The sequence below is a fragment of the Ambystoma mexicanum genome, chromosome 1q (genome assembly GCF_040938575.1).
Source record: "Ambystoma mexicanum isolate Mex_15411 chromosome 1q, UKY_AmexF1_1, whole genome shotgun sequence".
Lineage (NCBI taxonomy): Eukaryota > Metazoa > Chordata > Amphibia > Caudata > Ambystomatidae > Ambystoma > Ambystoma mexicanum.
In genome coordinates this window covers 320,733,331-320,753,833 of record NC_090922.1, presented here as the reverse complement: position 1 = coordinate 320,753,833, position 20,503 = coordinate 320,733,331, and the positions used below count along the sequence as shown (strand labels likewise).

General features: G+C 44.7%; 1 protein-coding gene across 1 annotated transcript in view; it reads left to right on the top strand.

Annotated features, from left to right (window-relative positions):
* The first annotated feature begins 474 nt into the window (after nucleotides 1-474).
* RHPN2 (rhophilin Rho GTPase binding protein 2) overlaps nucleotides 475-20,503 on the top strand; it is a 398,731-nt gene continuing 378,702 nt past the window's right edge. The window contains exon 1 of the mRNA XM_069639162.1: nucleotides 475-690. Coding sequence (XP_069495263.1) covers nucleotides 619-690 — 72 coding nt within the window. The 5' untranslated portion in view covers nucleotides 475-618. The remainder of the gene's footprint in view (nucleotides 691-20,503) is intronic.

Genomic DNA, 20,503 nt, shown 5'->3' with positions numbered 1-20,503 from the left:
CGAAACTGGCAGTGACAAGTGTTGATCTCTGGGGCTGAGTCACAGGGTGGCTATGGAAGGGGAGGGTGCCGCTGTTTGTTTGCCACTATACCCTTTCCTCACCAGGCCCAGTTACTGATTAGGCGTTGCCAGGGTTACACAGCGCGCGCTGCCTCAGAGGGCAAAAGTGGCAGGGCGGGGGGAAGAGTGACGTCACGTAGATAAAGGAGGATTGATTCCTGGTGGAAACTCACAAGTCCGTCTTCTTTCCCCGCAATCTTCTGAATATTTAGCGACATGAAAGAGCGAGGGCGTGGGCATGAAAAAAACAGGGTGGGGTTAAGTCAATAGCCGGTCAATCCTAACATTGTGCGCCGGTGGGTGGGAGGCGCACGAGAGAGCCTCCCTATCCAAAGTTCCTTCTGACGTCCAATAGGGCGGAGTCTGGGCACCTGCCTAGGCAGAAGAGACGTAAAGGGCGGGCGATGGGCGGAATGGAGGCGGGGCCAGTGGCGCAGCCCACCGACATCGAGCAGCAATCAAAGCAGTACGAAACCTCTGCTTGGACACTGGCGCCACACTGTTGGACGTGATCCCCTGGCACACCGAGCACAGCACGCAAGGGCGCCGCAAGCAAAGATGACCGACGCCATCCTTCGTGGCGGGGCCGCGGGCCTCAGTGTCAAAAGGAACAGCGAATACTTCAGGAAGGTAAGGGAGGGAGGGAGAGAGAGAGCGCGCGCGCGAGGGAGTGGCCCTGCAGGTGCATTCGTATACAGGTGTCCGAGGGGGGAGGGGATGAGCGAGGGCAGCTGCTAGAGCCCCTGTATGCCGAGCAGCAACATCCTCGCGGTGTGCTTTTACGCACTATCCCCTCCAAATAGATAGGCTTTCTTACTTGACCACAAGTTGTTTATTTTACTTAATCTGTGTTTATGTGATATTAAATAACGCGATACACCTTCTAAAGTATTGAAACCTTTCCAGCAAATATTGTATGCGGTGCTTGTATTTTATGCGTGTGCTGGTCGAGTCGGACGTCTGCCCTCCTCAGTATTTAGTGGAATACCATGTTGGACGAAATATAGGCATTTAGCTGCAATGTATGCCATTAATCCGAAATATAACAGTGGCATAAGTATTGTGTCCAAAATATATCGTAACATGTTATTTTGTTTATGTAGTTTCAAATAGGTGTTACAGTTTACTTATCATTGTATAATTGTGCTTTTGTATTGTTGTGTGAAAGCTTATGTTTTAAGCTTGACTCTACGGAGCTCTCGCCTCAGTTGAACAGGCCCCTGCCCAAACACCCGTGGTTGGTGGCGGAACTCCGAGCTGCTCGGGGCTCACATTACAGGTTCGCCCTGTTCATGGCGTCTTTTTGATATCACTCTGCTGGCACTGCCTCCTGTGCTCTACAAGTGCACTGCTCTTCCTTGAAGGGGTACTGGAAAACGTGATATATCTCAAACACAACAGCTGTGACATATGATACAGAAAACCCTGCTTTTAGTTGCGAACATACGCCTAACCTGTCTGTGAAAGCTGGTGGACAAGTTTGAGAATTCAGTACAAGTCAGAAATCCCGCATTTCAACGTGCGCCTTTTAGCCTTATTCGTGACCTGGCCTCCTTACTTACTTACCCCATACTTACTCTTAACCAGAGAATGTCACTCGAGTCAGGAAACTCGCGCCTGAGTGATAAGGAAACATAGTAATGTACTGACTGCATCATCCCTAATTTTCAGTGCGCCAGACCGTATTGTGTATTTTCAAGAAATGTGGCACTCTAATCATCATCCCATCTATTCAAGATTGGGTTGGGTAGCAAATAGTAAATCCCATTAGGCCTTTCCTTCTTTAGTTTTCCGTTGTGATGAAGATGCTTTTCATGACCTTATTACCCGGAAAAAGCTGGTGAATTGTGCGTTGATTTCAGGCTCACTGCACTAGTTACTTGGCACTTGTGAATTTTGTGTTTCTACAGTATGGAGTGAAATTACTTAAAAAAAAATCGTTTTATTTAACAATTCTATTGTGGCAATTTAAACGTTTTATCTTGTAACGTTGCAATCAGAAGCAAGGGGTAGGATGGGGCTGCTAGGGGCCAGACGGTAACTGTAGGAGGCCGGGGAGGTGGTGGACGGGTGGGGGAGGAAATCTGACGATATTGCACCAGGCTATTCACATGGTTGAATGAATCGAGGTGGAAGATGTACGTAACAGACGAGGAAGTTACTTGCTTGCTCGGACTGGCCTGTAGGGCAATAGGCCCATGGATGAACTAAAAACACAAAAGGCTGGTGTGGGCCAGTTTATTTTGGTCAAAGTGGGCCACTTTTCTTGTCAATTGGGGCCAGTTTGATGAGTTAGTTCAATCTACGGCTAGTCATTTTGACCAGTATTGCAGAATAAATATCCTTGAAAATGCACAATTTGCATCACACTTTATCCAAAAACTCCCTCTTGGTTACTATTCAAACACTGTCGCAAAAGGAATGAATAGCCACTTGCAACTGTGGGCCACAATTACATTGGCGCCCGAGACAATTTTATGGCCCAGTCCGACCCTGGTTACTTGTGGCTGGAGAGGTGCATTAGTAGGTAGGGCAAGAAGAGATGGAGAGCAGTGAGGTGGGGAAGGAAAGTAGAAGTGACACGGGGGTTCTTCATGTGTGAGGTTGTCTAGGTGTAAATCATGTACAAAATAAAGTGGGTACTTTTAACTTTAGATACTTTGTGTGATGAAATTGATGTTTAGATGTGATTTAGGTTACATTAACACCAATGCGTACTTTGTAATTTAACAAAGATGACGACGTGTAGTTGAAATCCCACATAACCATTTCTACATCTGATAATGTTACATGCCTGTTCCATGGTGAAGCACACTGCAATTATACTCCTTGAAATGCATACTTGACACATCAAAAGCAAGTTTCAGGGGATGTACAGTGTGCAGTACTTAAAATGCATTTTCACTATTGATTCTCTGGATGTTTCACAAGTCTTGTGGGGCCCATTGTTCAGATCCATGGTGGGCATGTACGCCTGCCCTAGTCTTCCAATAGTATGGTTCAAGCAATGGGAATTGGTAAGCTCCAGAGTGCAGAGAATCCGAGTATGAATGTTTCACTAATTCATGTTCATTTTAAGCACTAGTTGCTCCACATGGCACTGTCCGTTAGAAATCCCAAAATCATATTTGCAGAGGTTTTCTATGGTCACTGCAAGTACCACTGTGATTTATGTACTGCAAATCTAACTACAAAGCAGTGGGGCACTGTCATTTTAGGGATAGCTACATTGTCAGAAACTTGTGATTTTGTTAAAATGTTCAGTCAGTATGGAAATGGTCTAAAAATTGAGACTACAGTCAATTGGGCAATGTCCTGATTGCTTACCGGTAATTATTATGGCATTGCCACAGGATCTTCTCTTTGTCTCATCCCTGTCCTTTAAGACTGAGCCGGCCAAAGTTGGGGTCACCAAGGTCACTGATGATTGTTGTACCCTCACAACCCAAAACAGTCTCTGAATCATGAGGAATGGAGGAAACTTATGACCCATGGTGCTTGCCCAATTTTGTTGAAAGGCAATCCGGGCCATTGCAGCTGAATAAATGTGGAAATTAAGCACCGGGATGATAAGCAACCAGGCTCACCTGCAGAGGACTCAGACTATTTGTTGTTGCAAAATCTGCAGAGTGGAGCTTCTAATCGCTGGATTTGCAGAGCGGTACCGCATTGTGTAGACCGGGCAGGTATTCTGCCTGCAGCACAATTTGTCCAGACAAAAATGCCCAAAACTACTTGCAATCTCCATCAGTAAACAGGAATGGGACTCCCCCCTACACAAATCTTGACTTACCAAACTGCCAAAATGTTGTGCGTTCTCAACAGACTGCAACAATCCACCTAGTCCTTTGCCAGACTTTTCATTGTGAAGGAGATGCCCCTCAATTGTAAGCAATTGGTACGAAGTTCCTTCTTTTGAGGAATCTCCCCCCGTTGTGACATCGTTGACCGCGCTCCCCGGCTCAACCTGCTGGCATCTGACTCTGTGACCTGATCTGGAGATGTCGCAGAGATCGCTTTGCTGTTCCAAGCTTGGTTGTGATTCACCTCCACTGGCCCTCAATCCTGCCCTTTGTGGAAAGATGAATATTGCCCGAAAAGCTCAGGCCCTTCCTGAGGTGAGGAGCTTTGAACCTCTGCAATACCTAATAATGAAAAGGACCCAGATGCATAGACAGAACCAATGCAGAAAGGACACCTACAATCTGCGCCACAGTCCTCTGAGAAATATGTGGGCTGCCAGGACTGACCTGATTTTCTTGTTGATAACTTTGACAACGGATAAGTGTAGCTGCAAGGATACCTAAATAATATCTATACGCAACCAGAGAAACTTTATAGCCTGACAAGGAGTGAGATGTGACTTTTTCAAGTTCCTTCGTAACCCATATCCTGTAAGAGGTTCACTGATGAAAGATGAACGGATGCGGCCCGTTTGGACTGGGACAGTCCAGATATATTATCAAGTGAATGCCTCGCACTCTGAGAGTTGCCACCACTGGTTTTCATAATTTTGGTGAAACACCAAGAGGCAGACAATAGCCTGAAGGGCAGATAAACACATTTGCATTTCTTTTTGCTCTACACAAACTAAAATAAGTTCTGATGGGGGCTGTGAAAGGGAATGGGCAGATAGGCATCTTTGAGATCTATTCTGGCCATCCAGTCCCCAGGCAGCAAAGTGTCCATCAGGAAATTAAGTCTCTTCATTTTGAAATGTAGTGCATTCTATGAAATTGTTGAATTCCCTGAGATTGATAATAGCTGGACCCCCTCCAACTGATTTTTAACCAAATATATATTGCTCCCAAACCCTGGCATACCCATGGGAATTTGTACGGTAGCTCCTTCATCCCTTAACTGCAGAACCTCCTGATGAACCAACTCTGTACCGCCCTTTGAAAACTCAATTGGGAAGGGAGCGGATAGCTGGAAGGGAGTCACGTATAGGGGAATATGGAAGCCCTGAATGGTTTGAAGAACCCATGAATTGTGGGTTATGATTAATCAGGGAGGGAAAAACACAGCCAACCTGCGCCCATATATTCCTTGGAAAAACCCTGCAGCATGGGAGCACTTACTTCTTTGGAATCTTTGTTGTTGAAATCCCTGCAAGTCGAAAAGGGGCGGATTGCACCAACCTCAAATCGATTGTGCCACCGGGGTCCCTAAAACACCTGGCTGGGTAAATTACTGCCACGTTTCTTGGGCTGTTAAGAATCATCCATCGAACACCATTTTCAAAGATGCTTGAGCCCCATCTAAAGATGTACAGTCCCACATGTTTGGAGATATCCTTAACAAACGTGTCCCCAAGTATCATATAGCCAACATCTCAACCCAGCTGTCTGAGCACATGATCAGCCAGCTTAGGCTATAACGCCAATCAGAGGCCTTTCCTATGCTCTGCCGCTGTCGCAGCATTCACATTGCCCAAAAAGTCTATTGCTCCACTCTCAATGTGGTATGGGATCACCATCTGCCCCATGTCCAATGACGTTTTGGGCAAATCAGATATCTTTTGCCACAGACCCCGAAATATCAAGGACCATGTCCTAGTATAACTGTAATGTCCTGTCTAGCCCTTTCTGGAGATACTTCCCGGATTTTGCCATAAAAGTTACACACTGTGGGTTTAAACACGTGTGATTGTAACCGTCCCCAAACTGGAAGGTCTGTGACATTCTTCTAAAAACTTGTTCTTCTCCTCCCTTTCCAAGCGTTTGGATAATCTTCTCTCAGTAAGTAGCCACATGATTTATGGGTGTGCACTCCCTGGATATGGATGGATGACCTCAATTGGATCAAACAATGTCCATCTAAAATCCCCATGGTGGCCTCCCGTACTTCTTGTCCCGGGAAAGGATGTCCCTCTGCCATATAGGATGCACAGGTATAGTTACGCCTCTCTTCATTTGCCGAATGAAGACCAGGTCTTAGTAATCAGAATCACACTCTGAGGAGGAGGATTATAACCACATCCATCTTGTTTTTGCTAGACTTGCTACCTTGACTTAAGGGCCTATCCGAGGAAGAAGTGACTTTAAAAGTTAACTTTCTTAAGCACACACTACTTTATTCCCTTTTCCCTTGTGTTTAGAAACCTCTTTGACATCGTGAGCCTAGACTGGTCTCTTTACCTGTGATTCATAGCTCAGAATACACACCTCATTGAAGCTGCTATACCTGTAATGTCTCAGAACACAAATCTTATATGGGCTTTTGTACTTGTAATGGCATACAGTGTTGGTAAAGTATCTGCATTCAAGCAAGTGCTGTATCTGGTCAGACAAACCTCCAACTCTATAATTCCCAGCCCAATGGCCAAAAGAAGGTTTGCACGCATCTTAAAAATCGCACCCAATGGTAAAGCTGCACTAGATTTTTAAATAGAAAAGGCATTTTCAACTTTTGAGGAAGAGCAACTCTGAACCTAAGCAATACAGAAGAACACACTCACTCCAAAACCTTATCAGGAGAACTGGCCGACACAATTATTTTTCATTTAGTAGTCACTTTCTCGTTGTGTCACCGGTCTTGGTGGCATCATTTGAGTCTAATGCTGGCAACTGTCACCCTGCAATCTTTTAGCTTTTTCCCACAAAGAAGACTTTGAGTGGGTTTTCTGCTCAGGAAAGGGGTAGCACCTGCAGTGCTAGAAGGTCCAGTCCTACGGCCAGTGGTCCATCCTGTGTTCATGAAGGGGACGCTTTTGGAGATAGATTTAAACTCAGGGTATATATGACTGGGTATTGTACCAAGCAGAGCTCTCAGGCACGAGTAGCTTGTACAGTAATTTTTTGTATTCTGGGAATTAAAGTCCTGAATATGTAACGTTAAATGCAAAGCTGCATTAAGCAAAATACAACCCAGACTGTACGGCATACCCCCATTTTACATGCAACCCCCATCTTACATGCAGCAACTTCACACCGTAATGCCAGCATCAAAAAAGTTGTAACATCAGGGGGCGTGGAAACTCGAAGACCGGTGTCTGACAATGGAGAAAAAAGTTTAAGAAAGTAGTGAACGTGTATTTTGGTTAATCAGGGTGCGCAGACAGAACATTTGAGCACAAAAGTTGCGGTTTCAACGGGAACTCTGCTCGAGACTAACAAAATCATGCATAGTTACAACTCAAAGTTTGATGATAAGAAACTACACGTTCACACAGGCAAAAGGCAACGGGCGCAAATGTTGCAGTTGATTCCATTGTTTAAAACAACAATTAAAGCAACTGGCCTTTCCGAGTGGATGAAAGACGGGGGTAATGAAAGGGTAAATGGGGTTCATGTCCAAGAGTTAAATTTATTTAATGTTTCGACAAAATGGAGCACAATCAAGGAGAGTGGCAGTATTTGAGGTAACTCTGATTTGAAATAGACCATAGCAGGAGTGATGGGAAAGCAGGGGCTAAGGTAGAGGAGACCATGTAAGATCTGCCCTCAAGCACGAAGGGGAAATGGGTAGAGTGGATGCGCCTGACAGACTTATTCTGGCACCCAAGACAATGTTTTAATATGGTTCCTCTCCATTGAATAATACATTCTGGCAATCATTATTGGTAATGGGGTCATTTCCTGTTAGTTAATGACTTGGTGGAAGAATTGAATCCTAACGAAGCGGAGGGCGTTTAACTAACCTGACCTTTAACAAACAGGAAATGCATGTGCCGCAGGCCCGGTTTCTCCATTAAAGGCCATTACATATGCAAGTACTTTTTGTTGAACAGTTTCTAATTTGGTTGCCTGGGTAACGCATTTTTTCCTGTCGGCCAACACCCTGTGTTTGGGATTATCTTTAATCAGTATACTCTCCTCTTGCCATTGTCCTAGGCCAGTCTCCTAATTTCCGAATGTACAAAGTGACAGTTAAGTAAAACTAGAGACAGGCAGCTTCTCGCACCTAATTAAGTCATTCCCTGGACTTTAATGCTTTGTCAACAAAGCAAACGGCACAATACAATGTTTCACCTTTGAAAGTGGGCCCTTGTAAAATTGTATCCCCGACCCCCTGATTTATAGACAATGCCACGTTTGGGTGCTGCATCAATGACGCTTTTCAGTGGCTGTCCTAGGCATGTTATGAACAGATTTCAAACCACATGAGGTGGGGTGACGGGGCAGCCGAAACAAGATCCCTGGTACTGACTATATTTGGTATTTCGCAAACAATCCCTCCGCTATTATGATTAACCAAGCTTTTCATGTGCTTGTCTTTCCTTCTTCCTGGGAGTGAAAGGTGGTTTGTAAGTACTGTGACGAGGAAGAGTAGGAGTTGTAGTAATGACGATTACCTGCAATTGTGTCATTACCTCCACTTCCTTTTCCCAGTACTTACTTCAGAGGAATACCAAAGACAAAGCTGGGTGGGCCCTTGGTAACACCACACAGACCAACAAGTATGTTACCTGCACACCCATTCACCATATCTGTCCATCACAGCACCAGAGCCACCCTTTAGTGAATATTTGATGCCAAGGAACCACCCCTATGGCCGTCAATGCCCATCGTATAGTGACTGTGAACACAGAAAGGAGGCCTCCTAATTCGTCGTTGCAGGCAAGCATCTTAACAGGCATGCTACGTGGGTCTCCCCATGAGGCTCCTATGCTTATCATGAGGCTTTTACCACCTGCCATAACGCAGCTGGAAGCAGTACCCCTACCGATGAATGTGACATGATGCTGGAGAAACAGGTCAGACCACTGAAGAATATCAAAGCCATCCTTAGGACTGAAAAGACACACACCAGAAATCCCCATCTTCGTGCCAGTAATACTGCCTTACGACATCCCGAATCTCAGTAATGCCTCTATAGAAGAAGCCTGCCAATATCCTGAATGAACATTGGGCTTCGCATTTGCTAATGCAGAGATCACTACAGAGTACAAAAAGGACGCAAACCAGAATGAAGATGCCAGGAAATCATGAACTATAAGCTCCAATTTCCCCCAGCTTAAGAACGGCCGTAAGGGCAATAAGCACCCCAAACCCTTGAAGACAAGAACTTTAAGCTTGAACAGAGCCCCAGAATCAACTGAAGGCCATAGAGGGAATGTGAAGATAACTGTCAATACTCAAGGACTTGACAGTGAAAGTCTAAAAATCTGTTATATGCCTCTTTGTCCCTCATGTTCTACTGAGCTCTCAGGTCGCACAGGACCCCTGAGACTGTGGAAGGCATAACGAAAACACGGGTATGAGCCCAAGAGCAGATACTACACCCTCCTTCCATCAAGGTGCATGTTCTGCTGCACCAATAAAGGAGCATGGAAATCACGTTCCACCACTGCTCCCTTGTGAATCAATAATGGAGCAGAATAAAGCAAACTCCTCAAAATACAGGTGCTCGTCCTGGCTTACATCTCCTCTCAACCATGAGCCAGAGAATCAGAGTGGAAACCTTGTAAGAGATAGTGGCTCAAAGACGAGAAGACCTGATGCAGAGAAACTGGCTTCGTCTGATTAGTATTTTTTTATTTACTTGTTTTAATTGAAATGTAAACAATTTTTACAAGAAAATTTCCCCAAATCTTCATAAATATCTTTCATCACTTCATAAAGTCTTGTTGAAGTCCAGCTTCAGGAGTTTGGGCTGTAGTCAGCCTGAGGCCTTGCCTCCACTGAAACGATGCAAACGGGTTGCGATCAACCAATCTTAACTTTCAGTTTTCTGTAGTGTCCAGTAGCCCGGTCGCTTGAAAAAAGCCAACCACTGCGATAACCCAAGAGGTTTTCTCTCCGACACCACCATTCTTCTTCGTCATAGAACTGAAGATTTTCAAACAAGTTTCCTAAATGACGAGAACGTATCCCTGTCAGGCCCCGGCAGCCCAGTAGAAGTTGTTTTGAAGTTTCTTTCGTATCTTTCTGGATACAGAAACGGCAGTCTGATGAAGGGCTTAGTTTTCGCCTTGCAAGGATCTCGTTAGTATGCACAGTGTTCAAACGAATACGCAGGAAGTGGTCATGGAGCTTCCTGTCTGGACATTTTGTCAAGTAGGTGCGGGTTATGTTGACTTTCGTTAAGTTAATTGGAAGGTCCAACGTCGACTTGACTGAACTGGCATCTTCCAGCGTTTGTATCCAGTCGGGTTCGACGATCCGTTTTTTTTACCCGTTCCGGGTTCTGGATAAATTCTGCTTCGGAACTGCCGACCATTTCCAGCAGTAGTCTGTTCCTGGCTGTCCATTCACGTAACATTTTACAGGAACCCGCTTCAATTTCTTTGCCGATTGCCTTAAGGATATAAGGTGGGAAAGGTAAGAAGATTTTCCTATATAGCAGAAGTTCGTTCCTGGCCACTATAGATCTTAACAATTGGAGTGACAACTCCCTCCTGATCACAGAAATCGGGGTGCATAAAGGCAAATTCAAGATTTTCTTCCAATATAAACCTTCCAGCTTTGGCCATATGTTCCCTGGAAGGTTGGGCATTGCTTCCATTCCATAGGTGAGGCTGGGAATAACTTTGGATTTGTAAAAAGTCAGAAGTGGGGAAATTGTGAATTCGCCATATTTCCTGTTGATTACGTTGGTCAGAGAGATCTGGAGGCGTGTTTTTCTCTCCAAACATTCTTGCATTGGAATCTCTTTGATGTTGTTATTTAGGGTTACACCTAAATATTTAAAGTTTTCCACTAATTCGAGTGGGAGATTAGTGATTGACCACAGGAAGTGCTTTCTTCTGGTCTTGCGCTTCTTGAAGATCATAATCTTTGTCTTCTCGCTGTTCAATTGCAAGTGGTTTTCTTTCAGGTAGATAGCCAGGTTGGAGATTTGCCTCTGCAGACCTATTGGCGTGTAATCCATTAAGATAATATCGTCTGCGTACAAAAGGCGCAATATTTTTGCATCTCCCAGTGTGGGTGGAAAGGAGCGGACTCTGTTTTCAAACTCCCTGAGATCGGCGATGTAGGCATTGTTTAGGGCCGGGGCCAGAGGGCACCCTTGTTTAACCCCCCTGTCAGTTTCGATCCAGGAAGAGAGTAATCGGGTTTGATTTAGCCGCACACACATTGAAGTACCTGAGTATAAGGCCTTGATAGGGTTCAAGATTTCTGCAGGACAGGCTCGATGTTCAAGCTTGAACCAAAGTGTTGGTCTGTCGATCTGGTCGAAAGCTTGAACCAGATCGATGAATGCGATGTATATTTTCAGCCATCCCTCTAGAACCTTGGCTTTCAGTGTACTCATTGCGCGAAAGTGCGCAGCCGTGTCCAGATTTTTTACAAAACCGGCTTGAAGTGGATCTGCCGAGTTTGAAGCTATTGTCCACTGCTGAAAGTTGTCCAGAAGCATAGAACCGAAGATCTTCCCTATTGAATCAAGGAGTGCGATGGGGCGATAGTGGTTTGGCATTGTCCCTGGCCCCTTTTTTAAATATTGGGACCACCATTGCCTTTTTCCAACATTGCGGGACTGTTGCAGACTCCACGCATTTTTTTAAAACTTCAGAAATAATCGAAGTCCAAGATGGTGCTTGTTGCTTTAAATCAAAGTTAGTTATACCACCGGGACCTGCGGCCCTCAAGTTGGTGAGTTTTCTTATCTTGGCTAAGATATCATCGTACTCAGTAAAGATGTTCCATATGGCGCTTGTCGGGACGAAATTCAGCTCGTTTTTCCCATTCGGAGCGCTGTATAAAGTAGCAAAGTGTTTTGTACAATCTAGCTCGCTTACACGATTCGTTAGCAGGCCTGTTGGGTAGTCACTGTTCTTTTTTTATAAGAGACCAGGCATCTCTTGACCTTTTGCTACAGATTACACGTAGCATTTCCTCGGCATCATCTTGGTATCTCTTATGTTTGGGGTTTTTAAGCCAAGTTCGGTAGGATTTCCTGGCATAGTTTGCTGCTGCAATTTTCGTACGGCGGTTAGATTTTTTTGCTCCACGCATTAATTTCCTTAATGATTTCTGTCTTTCTACTACTTGTGCATTATATATATGAGTAGAAGCTTTCGGGAGCAGACATGATCTTTTCTTTTGCGGAATTAGAGCTGCCAGGGTCGGTAAGTAGTCCACATTGCTGACAGGATTGAATATGTAGTTCTGCTCATTATAATTCTTAATGAGAATCTCTATGGCCTTTTCCATCAGCCTTATCCTATTGCTTCGTAGTTGGCCATTTGGGGATCAGGATATTATGATCGCTGTGATCGGTGTGAACCACCTCGAATGAGACCAGTGTGTTTAACAAGCTTTGTGAAGTGTGGATATAATCAATCGTTGCGACTTGTCCATTTCCCTGCCAGGATAGTCCATTTCCCTGCCAGGATGGAATCAGAGAGAGGTATGTCAAAGATGCATAATAAAGTTTATGCAGATCTCTCGAATCCATCAATTTGGTCCATAAGTAGGCTCTCCCCCTTGGGTTATTCAAACGCATGGACAGGTCAACATTCAAATCACCCATGATGATAACGTGGGAGGACATCTCGTTCTCCATTGAACTGTCAATTAAAGCTTCCAGCTGGTCAAGAAATTTTGCAGTCTCCACTCTAACAGGATTCCAATAAATATTAAGTAAGAGGATTTCCTCTGTGTGTTTGTTGTGGTCAATCGATGATGTTTTAGACCATGTAATAGATGTTGCCAGAATAAATTCCATCGCTAATATCACTTGTTTTAAGCTCAAGCCAGAACCCATTATTAGGGCTGTGATTAGCCCAGATCTTGGTCTGCCTTTTTCACCTTTCAAGGCTGGAGAGTGGGCCAACTCGTATCCGTCAAGTAAGGGTTTATCGATGAGCCACGTTTCTTGAAGACAAAGAGCGTCGAACTCTGTCAGGTTCACATCAGAGGTTCTGGTCAAGTGAGAGTACCCCCTCGTATTCCGCAAACACATTCGCAACTTTGAGGATGCATCTTTCTCTTTGTCCTTAAACTCCTGGGGGCAAGTCGGTGTAGTGTTGACTGATGGCTAAGCTTGTCTCGTCGTGATCCTGGGAGGAGCTGGCTTATCACTTTTAGACACCGAAGTTCTTGGGGTAACAGGTGCGTTTCTTATGTATCTTATCGAGCCCTCTTGGTCTCTCCTGTCATCTAGGGAGCTTCTACATTGTTGAAAGCGAGGTCCCTTTAGTATTCTCCTAGTTTACGGTGACCTGGCAGGAGTCGTGGGTGTTCGGATTACTCGATGAATTTTATGTAAGCTTTTTCCCCATACCCACATGGGTCCCAGATCCCATGACCGCTTTTGGGTTCACCATGGTCAGTCCTCGGGGTGGACCGCCCATTGCGCTTAGAGGTCTTGCGGCGAATTATTACTCCACGTGGGCTAGCCGGAGATTTGAACATATGTCTGGTGCCAAGTCTCTGAGGAGTCTTTAAACTATCCGAATCCCTTTGCAAACGGAGGGAGTCCTTCGTGGGGGTACCCTCTTGTGCAATACTTAGTTCAAGCCCCAGCCTCATTAAATTGTCTTTTCCGTTCCACAACTTTTTCTGCGTAGAACGCGAGGAAATATGTAGGAAAGAAGTGTCTTTCCCTCCATTCGGATTCGGTTTGAATATCTTAATATCCTCGCTGATTAGAGCTTGGAGCGAGTTTACCTGATTCAATAAAATCAGTTAGGCCCTGTGGTTCAATGTCCAGTTGTCTTTTACTTCACGGGTCCTTTGGAGTTTAAAAGTTCTCGTAGAGGCCTGTTTTTCAGTTGCAGGTTCGTCATAGCAAAATGACTGCAAGAGAAGTGTGGTGCCCACTTTGTTAGCCCAAGCTGCTAGTCCGATGTAGAGAGAAAGAACTTGCCCCCCCCCCACCAACATTGACGCAGAGCTTTCCTTGAGTGCTTTCCTTGAGTTGCCCCCTTCTTCTCACCTATTGGAAACTAATGCAATCCTTGAGAGTGTAGCCAACATGTCCCTGATGACCCCTGTATACCTAGTCACTGCCCAGTGATCAAAATGTTCCATATTGGCTCAGGAAAAGCGACATACTGGTCTCTACTGATCTATCAAGCTAGCTCGCCAGGACCTGCTCTAGACTAGCACAAGCCTGTTCCTGACTGAGTAGAGGAGTAATATAACACCGTTAACTCCTGGAAAATGAAATGTCCCCAGACCTACTGGATCTTGGATGTTTCTTGATTTGACTACCCCATCCGGAGAATACTCCAGGATCTTGAATGATCTAGCCTTGACGACTGCATAAGTATCCAACCAAGGAGGAGAGAACACCCCCTTTTTTCTGCGTAAAATAATCGAGGGCAGAGATCCTGTAGAGTGTTAGTGGTTGCAGTTCTTTCAATGGAATAAACACTTAATTTAAAAAGAGGGGCTTTAACTTTAGATCACAGGCAGGCGAGGCAGCGGGGGCCTCCTGTAGCATTCTGCTCCCCTGCCCCGTGAGCACAGCCACAGAGGCAAGTGTAGTAAGAAGCTGTGTGTCTGTTTTCCTCTCTCTTGCCTATGTCTATATAACGTGAAGGCACAGTGGGGCAACCTTGCAGGGAGACTTGCATACAGCAAGACCTCTATGCAGTGACACAATACAGCACAGAGAAGGGAGGCAGCAGTGTCTGCATAGAGATTCCAGCTCTGAAGCAGTGAAATGGAGAAGGACCGGCCATTTACTTAGGGGATGGGGTAAAGGGACTAGAGAGCATGTTGGGGATAAGGCACTGAGGGAACAGCTGGACCTAAGCAAAGAATCATGTGTGCATTGCTGACCATGCAAAACAAAAGCTGTGTATTGTAGCAACACATGACACGTCTGTATTAAAAATGTGCTGTGCCATGAAACATCTTGTGTGTAAATCAGCAGTGATCCCAAACATAAAGGTGAAACAGACACAGCACAAAAGGTATAACTCATTCACCTTATGTGGTAGCGCAGGCAGAGGGCAGGCAATAACTTCAGGACGAGTGTCGGTTGATGACTGTAGCAACCCACGCAGTTTATGGTCCCAAAATAAAAGAATGTCTAATCATGGTTTTATCAAAATATGGACTTCTAATCAAACAATAAAATGCAATCAAATAACTAAAAACCAGCAAAACCCACCCCTGTAAAGAAAACACAGAAAATGCAGACTGCTGTTTAGTGAGTCTCTGGATACATAAACAGGAATGCTCAGACACATAATTGGCACATTATCAATGTTAAAGAATGTCTTGGAAGAAAAAGGCAAAAGAGCAGTGAGCATTAAAAGTAATTGTGGTCCTATAAGTGGAGCACAGGGACAGGGGATCTTCACAGCCCCTTATTCTTCTCTATGGGGCATCAACAGTGTTTCTAAGAGCTTCCTAATGTGGTGAGTCTGCATTGGGTTGATGAGTTGGTAAATGGATTAAACATACAGTGTAGTCCAATCAGCAACTGCACGTGGCATGGAGAAGCTTAGAGTGGGCGATGTCCAAGTCGGTCTAGCGTACAATCGGTTAAATACAGGAATTGGGGCCCAGAGCTGTTCCCTGTCTGCTTGGAGGCCCAATCCAGTGTTTACAGGTCCAGGTGGGTTCTTCTGTTGCATTGCTACCCAGTGAGATTGGCAGCACCTGCAGCAGGGGATCCTTCACCTCAAGTCTCGGGAGGATAGCTCAGAGGCAACATGCTCGCCTTTGAAGCAAGAGGAGATGGAGCAACACAGGTTCGATCCCCGGGTTCGCGCTTAGAAACCTCTGGGTATTAAGCGTGTTATAAATAACCTATGATATAAGTGAACAGGAGCCTGCTTCCAGTGGAGCCAGCAGAGAGCGGTCTTGGTCCAGCAGCAGTCACACCCACTATTTCCTGTCTAATGTTAAGAGCCAGAGCTGTTCTGTGCCTCGTATGCCTTCTGTCTTCACCTCTATGGCAGAGCACTTTGGAATGATATGCATTTGCAACCGAAGCCGTAAAGTCTATCTTCCTTCTTGTCTTGATGGCCCAAAGATGAATCAAAGAATGAGGGGTGTGCCCCTCTCAATTTAAATGTAAAACGCAGGGGATTGGTCCAAAGTAAACCTGCTTTAAGGGGTCCAATCCCTGTTGTAACAAGTGCCCTTTGCCCCCTGACTTCACACCAAGAGATCCTTGCTTGGCATAAATGGAGAGGATAGGAAAAGGAATAAAGCACGATGGTGAGACTCCTCTTCATGCCTACATACCCCTCTGGCTACTCTTATCCGTCCCCCTTCCTATGCTTGCTGGCTTCAAAGGAACTCCAGTGATCATAACCCTGGTGTGAGGCTTGCTTTGTTATGTCAGTGCTGCCTCTGAAGCACCGTTCACAGGAGATCTCCTCTGGGAAGTTTCTATGCCATAGGGTGAAGGTGTTACCCATTCTGCTGGTAAATCAAAGGGGCAGCATCCTGGCTTTTGTAACACATTACAACTGCGGATACAGTCAGCCCAGGCACCATTATACATCAGTCCTGTCACATTTGGGCCCTGCTGACCCTTGTGATATTAAATTTCTGTGGCTTTACAATTGTATCACCGTGCCAAACCAAGTATTACTTATATAATACTGGCCGCCAGACCATCTAGATTCCACAGTCATTTGAATTCATATCATAGGTGCGCAGTCGAAATGCCACCTCTGCCTGCAGGGAATTTGTGTCCCAGGAACTGCCAGGGATGCACTTGTGTTCTTTGAACCCGCTCTGTGCCACTGCAGAGTTGGTCCGTAGGTGTCAGAATGGTAGGACTCCTCTCCATGCCTACATACCCTCTTTGGCTACTCTTATCCGTCCCCCTTCCTTTATGCCTGCTGGCTTCAAAGGAGCTCCAGTGATCATAAGCCTGGTGTTAGGCTTGCTTTGTTATGTCAGTGTTGCCTCTGAAGCACCGTTCCCAGGAGGCCATCTCAGGGAAGTTTCTATGCGATAGGGTGAAGGTGTTACCATTTCTGCTGGTAAATCAAAGGGGCAGCATCCTGGCTATTGTTACACGTGACAGCTGCAGAGACAGCCCAAACACCAATATACATCAGAACTGTTGCAGTTATGCCACGCTCACAGAGCTGACACTTGTGTGATATCAAATTGCTGTGGCCTTACAATTGTGTCACCATGCCAAACCCGGCATGGCTTATATTTACAGATTTACTTGCTACCACTAGATTCCACAGTCATTTGCATTGATATCAGAGGTGCAACACGTAAAAATGCCACCTCTGCCAGCAGGGCATCTGTGGCCCAGCAGCTGTCAGGGATCCACACGTGATCTTTGAACCCACTCTGTGCCACTGCATTGTTGGGCTGTAGATGTCAGGAGACTGCTTACAGCAAAGGCACATGTGTAGTTTTAGTACACTTTTGGTATGGGGTATTTATGAACGGGGGTCTGATTAGCAGACCTCCCTTTCAAAAACAGAATTACCTGCATCATTGAATTTTACAACCTGGGCAGTCAGGGGCCAAGGCTCTACATTATTAGCAGGTGTAGCAAATTCTTAAAAATCCCATTAGCTGCAGGGTGAGTTCCTGAGAGATCTAAGAGAAATGCACCGCCCCATAATGATGGGTGACTAAATGTTTACCACAGCTTTCTGTAAAATGGTGCATGTCACCATAAGCGAGCTTCATATTTGGTGCAAGGCTGCCACTCAAAGCCCAGCTATGCACAGTAAAACATGTATTGACTGAAAACAAAGTTTGTTGAAGTAAATGTTAAATACAAGTTTCAAACATCCCCATGCTCTCCAGCAAGGTTGAGTAGCATGCAAATGGTACTCGCCCATCATAAAATCTACTCCCCACTGTGCAAGGGCTAACAGAATTATCAAGCTTTGCTTGGGATACCTTTTGTCAGTGAAGAACGTTGTGCCATACTAATATATTTTGTGTGGTTGGTGAAGCTGACCAGCTCCGCAATTTGTGTTGTTTTACTTGAATATATAGGTGATCTGTGTAGCGTTTTAAATATATTTACCAGGTTATAGAGTGGAGGTATTATAAGTTACTTCAGGTTATTTTCCTAATGATTACCTGCGGTTTTATGCAATGTTGAATATTATGGTAGATGTACAGTGGGTGGGCATAGGAGGGTTAATGTGTTATTTGAGCGTTTTTTGCAGAAGACTGAAGGGGGCACAAATGAGGGCCATGCCAGGAGGGAGATCCAACGGTGGTGGAGTTATTCCATGGAGAACATTTCAAGGGCATTGCCGACAAACATTGTATATTTCTGTTTGTGTTTGGAGAATTGCTATGTGGAGATTCTTGTTTCACAAACTGGTGTGGCAAGAAATAACCTTGTGTGTATCTTGCTTTCCTTTCATAAAGCTTGTGGGACAGGTCAATGGTGGGTTCTACCGGTTATTGCAAGGCTTTTTGAAGCTCTTTTTTGTGGTACATGATGGGATGTAAAGTGGCTCAGGGTTTTAATGAGTCTCATGAGAATGTTTATTCTGGGGCACTGAGGGATTGAGACCGTTTTTAAGGTTTGAGGGGTGCGTCACAGTTGACATTTTTCTCTTAGCTTCTTTATATATGTGCCTCTGAATCTTTTCACATGTCTCTGTGTGTGCTCGTGCTTCTCTGTGTCTGATTGTAGGTCTCCGTGTCTTTTAGTTTATCTCTGTCTGCATCCTCCATTCACTTTCTCTCTTTCTGTGAGAAATGTATCTCTAGGCGCCCTCTTAACTTGAATCTTGGTTGAAGTTGGAGCATAAGCTTGCTGATGTGTTGGATAAAAGGTGGCTCCAACTTAAGTCACTAATAATATCCTTTTTTATATTGTAATTCATGATGGAGTCCCCTTTTAGGCACTGTAATAATAGGCGTAAGTATTACTCAATGTAATGGTACTCAATTTATTAACCAGAGCAGGAGGAAGAGCTGAGACTGCTCAGCTCGGATTACAGCCTGCAAACTGCCAACTGGCCACATGACTTAGGCTAGCACTTAACTCGCTGTACTAGCCTCCCATTCACTAAAGCAAAGGCCTGCTCTTTGAGCATCTTTCTCATCAGTGAAGCTTTTGGGAGAACAGACCCGGATTTTGGGGGCAGACGCCTCAAGTTTCAGAAAATTGACTGAAAGGGGGCAGTTCTTAGTAGTGTAGCATAAAGCTTTTGAACAGATCAATGCTTAACCCATTGCTTGAGACAGTGACAATGGTTTTTGATAGGAAAGTCTCTATTTAATCATTATGGGTAAGATTCTTTAAAAAATCTTTTGTTTTTAATTATTTCCTTTTTGATTATCCGACCAACACCCAATATGATTTCTGAATGTTGTTTAAATCATCAGTCATAAATTGCAAATATTCTAAAAGCTGCGGTGATCCATTTGTTGGATCAGGGATGTACATTATTTTCGCCAGCATTGACCGAGGTCTGTTATTGTAACAGTAATGAACAAGGTTAGATTACAACAAATTGCTTACTGGCCTCCCAGACGAACAAGTCCATCATTTGCAGATCATGCAAAATGCTGTGGTTCCAATGGCATGTGGTCTCCCGAACAGGGACCATGTCACTGCAGCCTGTAGTCATTACACTGGTTTGCAATTGAAAGACGAAAATATGTGTCGAGTGCTTGCATCGCCTTCAATTGCTTACATGGGTTCGCAACCTGGTACCAGTGGGACACAACTCTCTACATTCTCCTGGGAATCGTATGAGGACTTCCGATGTCCTCTTTCTGGCGAAACCCAGATTTACATTGGTCTCAAAATGTCAAACCCATTTAATTCAAGCCCTATGTGTGGTGCAATCATCGTGAAGCTAAATCCTTGTTTTTTAGGCCGCCTGGCAGTAGCTGAATCATTTTCCTAAATAATCCCTGCAAAATCTGATCTGACTCAGGGTCGAAAGAAGGCCGATCTCTTTAAGTGCACAACATGCTTTCAAACAATGAATCTGTGTCTCCATCTTGCAGTGACTTTTTTGTTCTCCCCCTGGTTTTCTCTCTGCATCTCTGTGAGGACCATTCTTAATCTGCATGTATTAGTCGTTTCCCTGGCACACTGTTGGAGGCTGTCTTTGACTTTCTTTTTGATCAGCTGCTTCTTTGTTTCTTTTCTCTGTGTTTGTCAAAATCTGCGACTGTGCGACTCAGCCTGACCCTGCTTCTACTTGCATGTGTCTTATTACCCTTCTCAAGTGGTTTAAGTCTCAACTCCAGGTTCCCCAACCACCAAAGATAACCACTGCACCTTTATGTACTTTATAGGCACACCATAACATTTAAAGGTCCTTAAAATAACGTCTGTTTTTATTGTCTCCATTTCGGTGGAAAGGCTGTGTTTTATGACTTTCCATGCTGTAATGTTTAAACTTTTGGTTCACTGCTTTCCCATGTTTGTTTGTCTCCCTTGAGCTGAAGAAACATAATGGTGCAAAAGGTTCCCTATTCCATAGCTGAGCTTGTGTGGCCAGCACGTTTTGGGAATGAGCACCATTAATTGGACGCAAGTACCAACATCCTCAGCCTTCTGCCCATACATACAAAATATTGCCCTAAACCTGTACTAATACACTGAACTCCTATACCTCTCCTTGCCT